The sequence below is a fragment of the Arvicola amphibius genome, chromosome 4 (assembly GCF_903992535.2).
Source record: "Arvicola amphibius chromosome 4, mArvAmp1.2, whole genome shotgun sequence".
NCBI lineage: Eukaryota > Metazoa > Chordata > Mammalia > Rodentia > Cricetidae > Arvicola > Arvicola amphibius.
Genome location: NC_052050.1, coordinates 71,487,924 through 71,500,770, shown reverse-complemented (window position 1 = coordinate 71,500,770; position 12,847 = coordinate 71,487,924). Strand labels below are relative to the sequence as shown.

At 40.4% G+C, this 12,847-nt stretch overlaps 1 protein-coding gene across 1 annotated transcript; it reads left to right on the top strand.

Annotated features, from left to right (window-relative positions):
- Nucleotides 1-810: 810 nt before the first annotated feature.
- Nucleotides 811-4,488, top strand: Zfp62 (ZFP62 zinc finger protein). Its single transcript, XM_038326754.2, is given in 4 exon segments — nucleotides 811-1,870; nucleotides 1,873-1,896; nucleotides 1,899-3,170; nucleotides 3,173-4,488. Coding segments are annotated over 4 exon segments (2,751 nt in total). The 5' UTR covers nucleotides 811-825; the 3' UTR covers nucleotides 3,583-4,488.
- The last annotated feature ends 8,359 nt before the right edge of the window (nucleotides 4,489-12,847 follow it).

Sequence of the window (12,847 nt, the reverse complement as noted above, 5' to 3'; positions counted from 1 at the left end):
AGACTTAATCCAGAAGGCCAGATCAGTTTCCAGTAGCTGCAGATTATTTCTTTCTCATTTCTTGGTCACTGTCCTCATAATCTCATAACACCAACTACCTGTCTGATCTCTCTTCTAGGGTACTGATTTAGTTTTACCTAAAACTTCATTAGTTTTACCTACTCTGTCGATTTATTTCTAACTTTCTAAAGAAAAATTAACCTTGCCTTGTGTTTTCCATTTTTTTTTCTGTCAGCCTGCTTTTCAGAAACTTTTTGTTGTTTTTCTGTGAGGTGACACTGAAACTGATCGGTATTGGCTGTGGTTTCTGCGCATTAGTCCAACCCATTTCTACTTATATTCATGCATTAATGCAAGAATGAAAAAGCTCTCTGGATCGTTAACAATCTGGGCTCTAGTTTAACAATAGTTCTGAAGGTTTTGAAATCTCATTAATGTTCCCCATTATATATCCCCAACAGTTAAAATGGTGCTTATGGGACTGGAGAGATGACTCAAAACTTAAGAACACTTAATGCTCTTGCAGAGAACCTGAGTTCAGTTCTTAGCACTCAATGGTGGCTCACAACTCCAGTTCCAGAGGATCCAGCTACCTTTTCTGAACTCATTGGGCACCAGGCAAAAACATGGTGCACAATCCTCCATGCAAGCAAAACACTCTTACACTTAAATTTTTAAAGATTATTTTTAAAATGGTACCTATTACATAACAAGCAAATACCTGTCAAATGGATAAATTGATTTTGTTATTTGCTGTTGTTATTCATTTTTTTCTAAACATATCATTTTTATTTTCATGGTCTAGTGTCACATTTGAAGACAAGCATGGAGGATGAGGAACTGGCTAAAAAGAATGAAAGTAATTCAAATGCAGAGTCTCAGTGCACAAATGTGGAAATTCTTCACAAGGCTCATATGCAGAAATTTCAGATTGGTGACACTCGTGATTGGGTAGAGAAGCAATTGGAAAGGCCTGAATGGAAAATAATGAAGGAAAACAAAAGTAGCATCAGAGAAAAGATTGACAAATCTAAGAACACAGAAAATATAAAAATCGAACAGGATGATGAGGCATCTGAAAAAAGTCTGTACCCAAGTGCAAATACCATATACCAGATTATCCCTATTGAACCAAAAATTAGTGAACAAGGTGAGCACATGGAGAACATTAATGGAAACGTGCACCCTATTCCACAGCAGAATTCTACTGCTGTTAAGAAATTACATAAGTGTGATGAATGTGGAAAATCCTTTAAATACAATTCTCGCCTTGTTCAACATAAAATTATGCACACTGGAGAAAAGCGCTATGAGTGTGACGACTGCAGGGGAACTTTCCGTAGCAGCTCCAGCCTTCGAGTCCACAAGCGCATCCACACTGGGGAGAAGCCCTATAAGTGTGATGAGTGTGGGAAAGCCTACATGTCCTACTCCAGCCTTATAAACCACAAAAGCACCCACTCTGGGGAGAAGAACTGTAAGTGTGATGAGTGTGGGAAGTCCTTCAACTACAGTTCCGTTCTGGACCAGCACAAAAGGATCCACACCGGAGAGAAGCCCTATGAGTGTGGGGAGTGTGGAAAGGCCTTCAGGAACAGTTCTGGTCTGAGAGTCCACAAAAGGATCCACACAGGGGAGAAGCCCTATGAATGTGACATCTGTGGGAAAACCTTCAGTAATAGCTCTGGCCCTGAGGGTCACAAAAGGATCCATACAGGGGAGAAGCCCTATGAATGTGATGAGTGTGGAAAAGCCTTCATTACTTGCAGAACACTTCTCAATCATAAAAGCATCCACTTTGGGGATAAACCTTATAAATGTGATGAGTGTGAGAAATCTTTTAATTATAGCTCTCTCCTCATTCAACATAAGTCATCCACACTGGTGAGAAACCTTATGATGTGATGAGTGTGGGAAGGCCTTCAGGAACAGCTCAGGCCTTATAGTGCATAAAAGAATCCACACAGGAGAGAAACCTTACAAGTGTGACATCTGTGGCAAAGCGTTCAGCTATAGCTCAGGCCTTGCAGTCCATAAAAGCATTCATCCTGGAAAGAAAGCCCATGAGTGTAAGGAGTGTGGCAAGTCCTTCAGTTATAACTCACTTCTCCTTCAGCATAAAACCATTCATACCGGAGAGAGACCTTATGTATGTGATGTGTGTGGTAAAACATTCAGGAACAATTCGGGCCTCAAAGTCCATCGGAGGCTCCATACCGGGGAAAAACCATACAAGTGTGATGTGTGCGGGAAGGCTTATATTTCACGCTCAAGCCTTAAAAATCACAAAGGAATCCACATGGGGGAGAAGCCCTATAAATGTAGCTTTTGCGAGAAATCTTTCAACTACAGCTCTGCTCTTGAACAGCATAAAAGGATTCATACAAGGGAGAAACCCTTTGGGTGTGATGAGTGTGGAAAAGCCTTCAGAAACAATTCAGGTCTTAAAGTACATAAACGAATTCACACAGGGGAGAGACCTTATAAATGTGAAGAGTGTGGGAAAGCCTATATCTCACTCTCAAGCCTTATAAATCATAAAAGTGTACACCCTGGGGAAAAGCCCTTTAAGTGTGACGAGTGTGAGAAAGCCTTCGTCACATACCGAACCCTTTTAAACCACAAAAAGATTCATCTTGGAGAAAAGCCCTACAAATGCGATGTGTGTGAGAAGTCTTTTAACTACACCTCACTCCTTTCTCAGCACAAAAGAGTTCATACCAGAGAGAAACCCTTTGAATGTGACAGGTGTGAGAAGGTCTTCAGAAACAACTCAAGCCTTAAAGTTCATAAAAGAATACACACTGGGGAGAAGCCCTATGAGTGTGATGTGTGTGGAAAAGCCTACATCTCACACTCAAGCCTTATTAACCATAAAAGTACGCACCCTGGCAAGACACCCTTTACATGCGATGAATGCGGAAAAGCATTTTTCTCCAGCAGAACTCTCATAAGCCATAAGAGAGTTCATCTTGGGGAAAAACCGTTCAAGTGTGTTGAATGTGGGAAATCATTTAGCTACAGCTCACTACTTTCCCAACACAAGAGGATCCACACAGGGGAAAAACCTTATGTGTGTGATTGGTGTGGGAAGGCCTTCAGGAACAGCTCAGGCCTCACAGTGCATAGAAGGATCCACACAGGTGAAAAGCCCTATGGATGTGATGAATGTGAAAGGCGTATATTTCACACTCAAGTCTTATCAATCATAAAAGTGTCCACCGTGGAAAGCAGCCCTATAATTGTGAGTGTGGGAAATCTTTCAATTACAGATCTGTCCTTGACCAACACAAAAGGATCCACACTGGAAAGAAGCCATACCGATGTAATGATTGTGGGAAGGCATTTAATATCAGATCAAATCTTACTAAACATAAAAGAATCCATGCCGGAGAAGAATCTTTAACTATGTCAAATATGGAAAGTCATAGTGGCACATTCCAGAAGATAATTTACTATGAGGGAGGGAGTGCTCTGGAAGGGACCAGGATGCGGATGCCTATGGCTATATGGGAGGCACAGCCTACCAAGTCTCAAAGAAATCAAATAGAAGAAAAACTTTATGAATGTAAGAATTTCTGAAATTCTTACTTATAATTTTTATAGTGTAAGTGAAAAAATTATAAATGGTGAGCAATTCTACATGATTCAGTTATAGCAAGGACAGTTCTAGTGTCAAAATAGTTGAGTCCTTTAGGAATATAAAATACCACTATGATGGAACATTTAATAAAATCCTCCCAAGTAGGCATACATTTCTGGACATAAACATGAAGGCAAAGGACTTCAGTTAGAAATTATATTCACTATTACAAAGATGCTATTTGGATAAATGAGTGAATAAGAATGTAGAAAGTCTGACATAATTTTGAACTTTATACTTTGATCAGTGGGAAAAAAAATCAAAGGGCCACTAACAGGCAAATTCAGGGAGAGACTAGCTTCAGGGAATATCAGTTTATTAGTGGTCATGAATTAGAGACTTAACAATAATGATTTGTGATAGGGAAATGACAACTTTTGAAACAAGATGTTCTAGGAAAAGGAATGGCATAGTCAAATCTGTGATATAGTCATATTAAAATGCAGAATTGTTAGAATATACTATTATATTAAACTGATAAGACTTTTAGAGTTTCAAGTGAACTCCCTTAATAAGTAATATATATGATAAATGAAAACCTGGAAGGTGGCATTCACACATATTAAGAATGGAAAAGATTTCAGTATCTTCAGTAAGTAAGGAAACGGAACACATCTTCAACATGAGTTTGCACCTTACAGAAAAAAATTCAGGGATCCTATGAAAAAAAGATGTTTCAAAGAAAGGCATTTTATTACAAGATCAAAGTAGTATCAGTAATTAGGAAGAGGAATTCATTTTTGCAATATTGTTTGTTTTGAAGGTGTTGTAAAGAGTTCATGGTACTACATGTGCATATTGTCTGTTGTAAAATATGAATATGTTCAGAACTCGCTTTGCCATAGAAAGGCAGATAGTTTAATGTAGGTAAGACAAAACCCCAATAAAGAATGCCTCAAGTATGAAGACTGTGAATAGATGGAAGATTTAGAAGCCATTTGGTGGTGTCGTAGCTTTCCTTGTAAGTAGTACAGGACCTAAGCCAGAAAGGCATCTGTCTTATCTGAAGACTCATCCACCAAGCTAATATCTGAGGTTTCACCAGAAGTTAAATCGTGCTTATCTCAGGAAAAACACGATATTTGAAGAGAGCATGAATAAGAGATCTGATCCTGAGACTGAAGCTGGATTGTAATTTGTTATAGTAGGTAGGCTCTATGAGTGATCTAACACTATACAATTCATCATGAACAGAATTTAATACAAAATATCAGTAATTGTAGCAGTATTAGATATCTCAACAGTAAAAGTAGACTTTTCCTGAGTGAGCTCCAGTCATGGTATTGTGGACAATTATTAATACCAGGTGAAGTCTCAGTTTGTTCTCAGACTTCAAGCATCTACAGTCATTACAAAAGACAGTCTCCAGCCAGATCTAAATTTAAGGATTCTTTTCTCACAAAATAATCTCCATGTCTCTCTCTGGGAGTACAAGAGAGTACTTTGTCTCTGCCTCGAAATCCCCACCAGTGGATTTTGAAGATAGGGTGAAGAAAGGGAAAATATATTGTTACCACTCAGTGCTTTCAGTATAATGCCATATTTGCATAGTTTTCTGCATGAGAGACTGGTGAAGGTGACCGTATCCATAGATTAGTTACTTAGCAAATGTTTGTTGAGAATCTGCTAGGGTAGCAACACACTGTCCTGGTACTAAGTAGGAAAAAGTGGTAGCAGGAATTAGTTAAGATTATCAGCAAATCACTCTGATAGACATACACATACGTGCGCGCATGCTAGGGCTAACTTCTAAAAGTGTTCAGAGAAAATTGACCATAGTCAACAAGGAAGAAAGGTATGGATATTGGGTTTTTTCCTGAGGAGTGAGAAATAGAACATCTCGAATAAAGATAGCAGAACAAGTGTTCAGGAATCCTCCAGAATGACTTCTGGGGCAGGCAGAAAGACCAAATTATCTACTTCAGTAGCTATTGAACAAAGGGGTTGGGACTTCATTTGCTAAAGAAAAGACAACTTTCTATGTACCTTATGGCCACGTAGCCAGTGACTTCAGTCCCACCCCCTCTCACAGTCCTGTCCCCCGACGTGAACTCTAACTCGACATAAGGTATTAACCTAGTTTCAAGGATGACACAGGTTAAGTAAAAAATGTTGAAGTTGGCCACCACCTTTCAGAAAAGATTGTGAAATTTGTGGTGCTGTGGATCAAAACTAAGGTAGACTTATGCCTGCTATACATGTGTTTTAACCGTCTGAGGTATATCCCTGGCTCTGGTCACCCCTAAAAATTTTAAATATTTCCTCTTAATATATGTATGTATGAGGCTATGTGCTTGTGAATGCATGTGTCTAAGCAAGCTGGAGGCATCAGATCCCACTAGAACTGAGTTTGAGTACTTGAAGCTACCTGATACGGAAGCTAGGGGCCAATTTGGGTCCTCTTGGAGAGCAGTTCAAGCCCTTAAGTACTGAACCATCTTCTAGAAGCCTTTTAGATTGGCATCCTGATTACTCCAATGGACTGAATGCTGGGGACAACTACTGCAAGCCTCCATCTATTCAGAGGCGGGAATAAAAAGGCTAAGTGGCCTCTTGACTTTGCCTTGGGTATTATATCTAGGGCCAGATAAATGATACTCAGATGGACTCAGGTGTCAATGGGTCTCTTGGTTGCTAGTCCCATAGGGACACCATCTTGCAGATTCAGAGTTTCTTGTGGTTAAGTTTGTTTGTACCAGTCCATGGATGTGAGATCCGTAATCATCCTTGCCTTTTCTAGTAAATGATATGCAAGAAGAAAACAAAAAGCAAAAATGTTATCTTGTAAGTGACCAAAATATATTTTTAAAGTTTGAAAAGAGAGAATTGGCATGGTTAAAAGTAAACTAGAATCTGGAAGACCAGAAGCCTAAAGTGCTTTTATCTAGGAACAGGGTCAAGATGTTTAAGTTTTATAAAGTTAAATATGTATGGAAGGTGTCATCAATAAGTGTTAACAGGATAAAGATAAAGTTTAAAAATCTATGATTAAGATCCTCAATATGAAAAATGAACACTCAGTTTCTGGTAAAGATGGGCTCAGCTATTTGTGTCAATTTTCCACTAAAAATCACTTCCCAAAGGCCCAACCATACAATATATTGGTGATTAAGTTTCCACATAAAAATACAGGAGTAGGGGGCAGTTAATGTGAAGATACCTCAAGAGAGCACTGAAGCTCAAAAGACAGTGTTCAACCCCAAGACAAAGGATTCTGGGGCTGGAGTTAGGGCTTACTACGCTTGCAGAGAACCCATGCCGTGTTTGGTTCTCAGCACCCATTTGGGAGGCTTACAACCTTCTGTAACTCTAGCTTCAGGGATTTTCAGTGCTTCTGGTCTTAATGAGTATGTGCGTGCACATGCACACACACTTGAAAAAATATATCTTTAAAGTGGGATCATATAAGTGAGATAAAGTGGAGACTGCTGTAGACTGTTGATGCTCTCTGGATGAGAGAAATTCAGTGCCAATCAAGGTTTCTATTGCTGTGAAGAGATACCATGACCACAGCAACTCTTATAAATGAAAATATTTAATTGGGGTTGCTCGCTTACAGTTCAGAGGTTCAGTCCATTATTGTGGTGGGATGTGGTGGTGTACAGGAAGACATGGTGCTGGAGAAGAGACACTGAGCAGTATCTTCAGCATATATGAGACCTCAAAAGCCCACTTCCACATGTCCTCCAACAAGACCACACCCACTTCAACAAGGCCACACCACATAATAGTACCACTCCCTTTGGGCACCATTTTTCTTCAAACTACCACACAATCCTAAATAGTGACGAATGGGAGACCTTTGAAAAGCTACACTGGATTCTCAAACTGCTATACCCTACAGAGTATAGCAAAATAAATCGGTACTAACCCCTGTCCTAAGTGTAGAGATAATGACCTTGTTAATAATAGGCAGAGTGGCTGGGCAGTGGTGGCACATGCATTTAATACCAGTACTTGGGAGGCAGAGGCAGGCGAATTTGTGAGTTTGAGGCCAGCCTGGTCTACAGTACTATCCCAGGACAGCTAGAACTGTTACACAAACCCTTTCTCAGAAAACCGAAATAATAATAGAGTGGTAGAAGAAAAAGTGAAAACATTCCTGGTTTTACTCAAGTTTAGGTAATAGCAGCCTGAGACATGGCAGACACATGAGAAAACTAGCTCAATTTAATCTCAAGTTAACACTTAAATTACCCCCTTTTTTCCTTTTGTGGCAAAGTCACTGTACCCCAGGTTACCCTCAAAATCACAACCCTGCTCCTGCCTTCTAAAGTTTTGAGGTTACAGGTGTGTGCCTCCACACCCAGTTTCCATAATTAATTTTTACAGCAGTAATCTGCAAGCAAAGATAATCAGATATATTGGAAAAACAATATAATAAAGTCCAGCAGAAAGAAGCATACCTAATAGGCTTGCCATACTGAATTTAAAGTGTATTTATAAAAATACTTAAAGAAGATTATAATACTTAAAGGAGCGCTTGGCAACAGAACACATGAGAAGACAGTTTTTTCAACTGAAAGATGTATGAAGATGTAGCTTCAAAGTGGGAAGATGTATGGTGAAGTTCCACTGACATTTGTTTTTCAGTGAAAAGAGACAGTTTTAACATTTAATCATAGTTGAGAAGGAGAAAGATGGGGGAAGGGGAACTGAGCTGGGGATTTTCCAGAATTGAAATCTGCAGATACAAAGCCCCAAGATTATTATAAAGTGGATAATTTGTAAGAATTGCATTTCACCACACTTGGGACAGAAGAAGAAGGTGTATCTTTGAGTCTATCCTCAGAAGAAAAGAAAAATAAATAGGCCTCAGAAAGGCATGCAGACACAGTTGAATCTCATGATGCTTGCCTGGAATTGCAATAGGGGATTAGGAATTCTGGAAAGAAGCACCTTATTTTTAAGGTGAATCCACCTTCCTGGAGGTGGCTGGTCCCATAGCCAAGTCCCTGCCACTGTCCAATTGGATTCACCATTAATACAAGAGCATGTCTCTACCTAAAAGTAGATCCCAGTCTTTACATGCCCAATGAGAAACTTTCCATTTAAATTCAATTTCTTCTCAAGCCATGAGTTGTTACCAAAGGTTTCTGTCCCCCTGGTCCCGTAGCCATTCAGTCCCAAAGAAACACACAGAGGTCTATATTAATCATAAATTGGTTGGCCTATTATCTCAGGATTCTTATTAACTTGTCTTACATCTTAAATTAGCCCATTATTCTTGTGCATGTTAGCCACATGGCTTGGCACCTTTATGAGCAAGACATTCTCATTTTGCTTCCTCTGCATCTGGGTGAAGGCTGCAGACTGCATTTTTCCTCTTCTCAGAATTCTGTTCTCGTCACCCTGCCTCTACTTCTTGCCTGGCTACTGGCCAATCAATGTTTTATTAAAATAATAGAAGTGACAGGATAAAAGGCCATTGTCCCACAGCACTTCCCCCATTTTTTTCAGCACAAGAACTCTGAATCTAATATCCTCTGTTTAGCTTTTTATCCATACCATTATTCATAACGTCTTGTACCCAACACTCTAAACAAAATATCCATTAATCCATTTTTGGGAATGTGGGCATAGTTTTCCCGGCTCCTTCCTGCCGATTGGGGTGCTGATAGTCTTATGGCGTTCTAAAGAAAATTTAGAATTATAATCAAGTTCTGACTAGAGTATCCTTTGAGGCTTGATCATCTCAGGCAGCAGTCTTGAATCTGTTCTGGATGTAGAACTCAGCTGGGCCATCTGCTTTTATTTGAGATTTCTCAGGGGTGTCTTCCTTGATCAAACCTGATTTTTCTTAACCCAGGATGAATCCACAAAAGCAAAACCTCTTCTCCAAAGTAACATACCTTTTGACTTCAATTTTGAAGTCAAGGCATTTTCAAAATACATGTGTTGGGTTAATCCAACAACATTTATATTCAAATGCCTTTTAGCAGCTATTGCTCCTTCCTCAGCCATCAAACAATTCAAAAACAACACAGTAATATATAGTATCCAGTCTTTGTGTATTTTCCACCTCTACATGACTTTATTTTAAACTATTTCTTTTATTTTTATTTTTGGTTTTTTGAGACTAGGTTTCTCTGTGTATTTCTGACTGTCCTGGCATTCACTCTGTAGACCAGGTTGTCCTTGAACTCACAGAGATCCGCCTGCCTCTGCCTCCCAAGTGCTGGGATTAGAGATGTGTGCCACCACACCCAACTATTCTTTTTTCTTTTTGAGACAGGGTTTCTCAGTAGCTATTCAGCCAGTCCTGGAGCTTGCTCTGTATACTAGGCTGGCCTTAAACTTACAGAGATCCACCTGCCTCTGCCTCCTGGGTGCTGAAATTAAAGGCGTGCGCACCACTGCCCAGCTCTTTTTTTTTTTAATTTTAAGGACTTTATCATTTTTCTTTTCTCTCCCAAGCCTACATGCATTTTTAAACACATTGTAAACCATTTAGAGGTTTTCTTCATCTGAATCTATCTTTATATATCTCTCTTTTTCTGACCACATGAGTCTTTAATTTGCTAAGTGATATGGCTAGCTTTGATGGGTGGATCCACCCCATTCCTTAGCTTTTGAGAGTCTAGCCTCATGGTGGAGGTACCGGATGGAGCCATGTTTATTGCCACAACTCTATGGAGTTTTAAGGTCCCTGCCACCACCAAGCAGCATGCTATCAGCAATTCATAAACATCATTTAACTGTTTGCTGGTGGTTCCTCTTAAAACAGCTGCAAGGTTTTTGCAGCTAAAGCTGAGTCAGTAAGCCTCAAAGGAGCTGCAGCCTGCTGCCAGCAAGAAGAGCCCATCTGAAAAAAAAATGTGGCTAAACTTTGTTTTTTAGTGTCTAGAATTCCTTTCCAAGCTTTCCCAGGTTTTACATGGATTTAGTCAGCCCCACATTGGTACACCAGTTTGTTGCCAGAGGTTTCTGTCTCTGTGGTCCCATAGCCATTCCGTCCCAAAGAAACACACAGAGGTCCATATTAATCATAAACTGGTTGGCTTATTAGGTCAGGCTTCTTATTTTTTCTTACATCTTAAATTAGTCCATTACTCTTGTCTATATTAGCCACATGGCTTAGTATCTTTTATCAGCAAGACATTCTCATTTTGCTTCCTCTGCATCTGGGTGACAACTGCAGACTGTGTTTTTCCTCTTCCCCAAATTCTCCTGTTTTCGTTGTCCCATCTCTGTTTCCTGCCTGGTCACCCTGCCTCTACTTCTTGCCTGGCTACTGGCCAATCAGCGTTTTATTAAAATAATACAAGTGATAGTCCCACAGCAATGAGTAGTGTTGGTTGTGCTTAGAAAGCAGTGAAACCAGTGGCTGAAAGTAGGATTTCTCCACCAGGAAACCTGGATTTAAAAGAGGACTCTGGCCAGGCAGTGGTGGTAACATGCCTTTAATTCCAGCACTTGAGTGTCAGAGACAGGCAGATCTCTGAGGGTTTGAGACCAGCCTGGTCTACAAAATGAGTTCCAGGACAGCCAGGGTTACATAGAGAAAACGCTTGTCTTGAAAAACCAAAAGGTTAAAAGAGGACTCTCACTGACTCCCCAGTAAAGAGGACTATCACTGACTCCCCAGGGTAAAAGAGGACTCTCACCTGACTCCCAGGTAAAAGAGGACTCTCACTGACCTCCCAGGTAAAAGAGGACTCTCACTGACTCCCAGGTAAAAGAGGACTCTCACTGACTCCAGACGGTCCCAACCCAGTAACTAAGCCACTCGTGTTGATGTTGGTGCTTCCCCACCTGCTTTTGTCAGGATTAGAGTTCACAAGGTTGTAAGAGATTAGCAAAGTCAGCTTATCGTCAGACCCAGGGAGAGTGCCTGAAGTGAGACTAGTGTAAACGAGGATGTATCAAGTATGGCTGGCCAGATAGTAGCTCTTTTCCAAGCATTGTGGAACATTAAGACACTAAAATAACAGAAGGCAATTCTTAACTGAAACTCAAGAAAAATTCCCAAGGTTCATGCCATATACAGATAAAATATTTTCTCAGTGGTCATTTGCTCTAAATAAGCCATCTATTGTTCTGAGCAAGCATGCTTTATCTTTGCCAGAGGAATTCAGCAAGAAGAGCCTCCAACTTGAGACTAGCATGAATTTTCATTTCTGCTTAGGTAGCGCTTAGGCACCTAGACACTCAGGTTATGCACATTTTTGCTTTCCTTGACTCCCACCACCACTTTTAACTTTTGTTGCAGTTAACTATGGTGATTTTCTTACTTAGTTATTCTCAGATATTCTAGAGATATGCAAAAAGAGTTAGTGAGTGCCAAGCTCCCACTACTCTAACTATGGCTGTTTTTAGCAAGTGTCCATAAGGTCTAAAAGACAAGAGATCTTGGGGTTGTTAGAGACTCACTGAAGAGAGCAGACAAAGCTCATCTGGTCTCAGGTACAACTTAGGGCATATATTCAGTCAATGCAGTGATTATGATTTATTCCTGTCTGCCTGCATTTTTCTCATCTGTAAAACACAATTCTTTAAGGATTAATAAAAACAGGGTCAGCAAAATTCTCAGTGAGTAAAGGCACGTGCGGCCATACCTGACAATCTGAGTTTGAACCTACATGGTTCAAAAAGAGGACTCCTGTAAATTGTCTTTTGACTTCCCACATACATATACATATGTAGATTGAAACGTTTTTACGGCCAATAAACCTCTCCACCGAAGCCAATAATCCAATCAAACTAAATAGAAAAAGCCCAGGTTAATGGATGCCAGAGCTCCAGGTGGCCTTCTAGGCCCTCAGAGAAGAGATGGAGAAAGAAGACCAGAAAAAACCACGGAGAGGGAGAAAGGAAAGACCTTGTGTTCGTTCTTGGGGGGTCAGGTCTTGAGCCTCTCTGGGGAATGGCTGCTGTTTTGGCAGGCTTCCTCAGAAGTGGAGTCTGGACTGAGGGCAAGCTCCCAGAGCAGGGAGCTTGGGATGGAACTTTTTACCCAAACATTCCAGACTCGTTGGATACATGGATGCCAGGGGCGGGAGTGAATCCTGAACCCAAATTCCAGACTCTTGGGGTGTAAGAAATGTTAGGGGCTGAGGTGACCCTTCCTTCCAAACATCCAGACTCTCGGGTATATGGATGCCAGGGGCTGGGGTGATGCTTCCAACCAAACATAGATGTCCTGAAAACTGAACTGAGTGCATCCAGGCTTTGCAGTTCAGTCCCTGTTTTGTTTTTTATTGT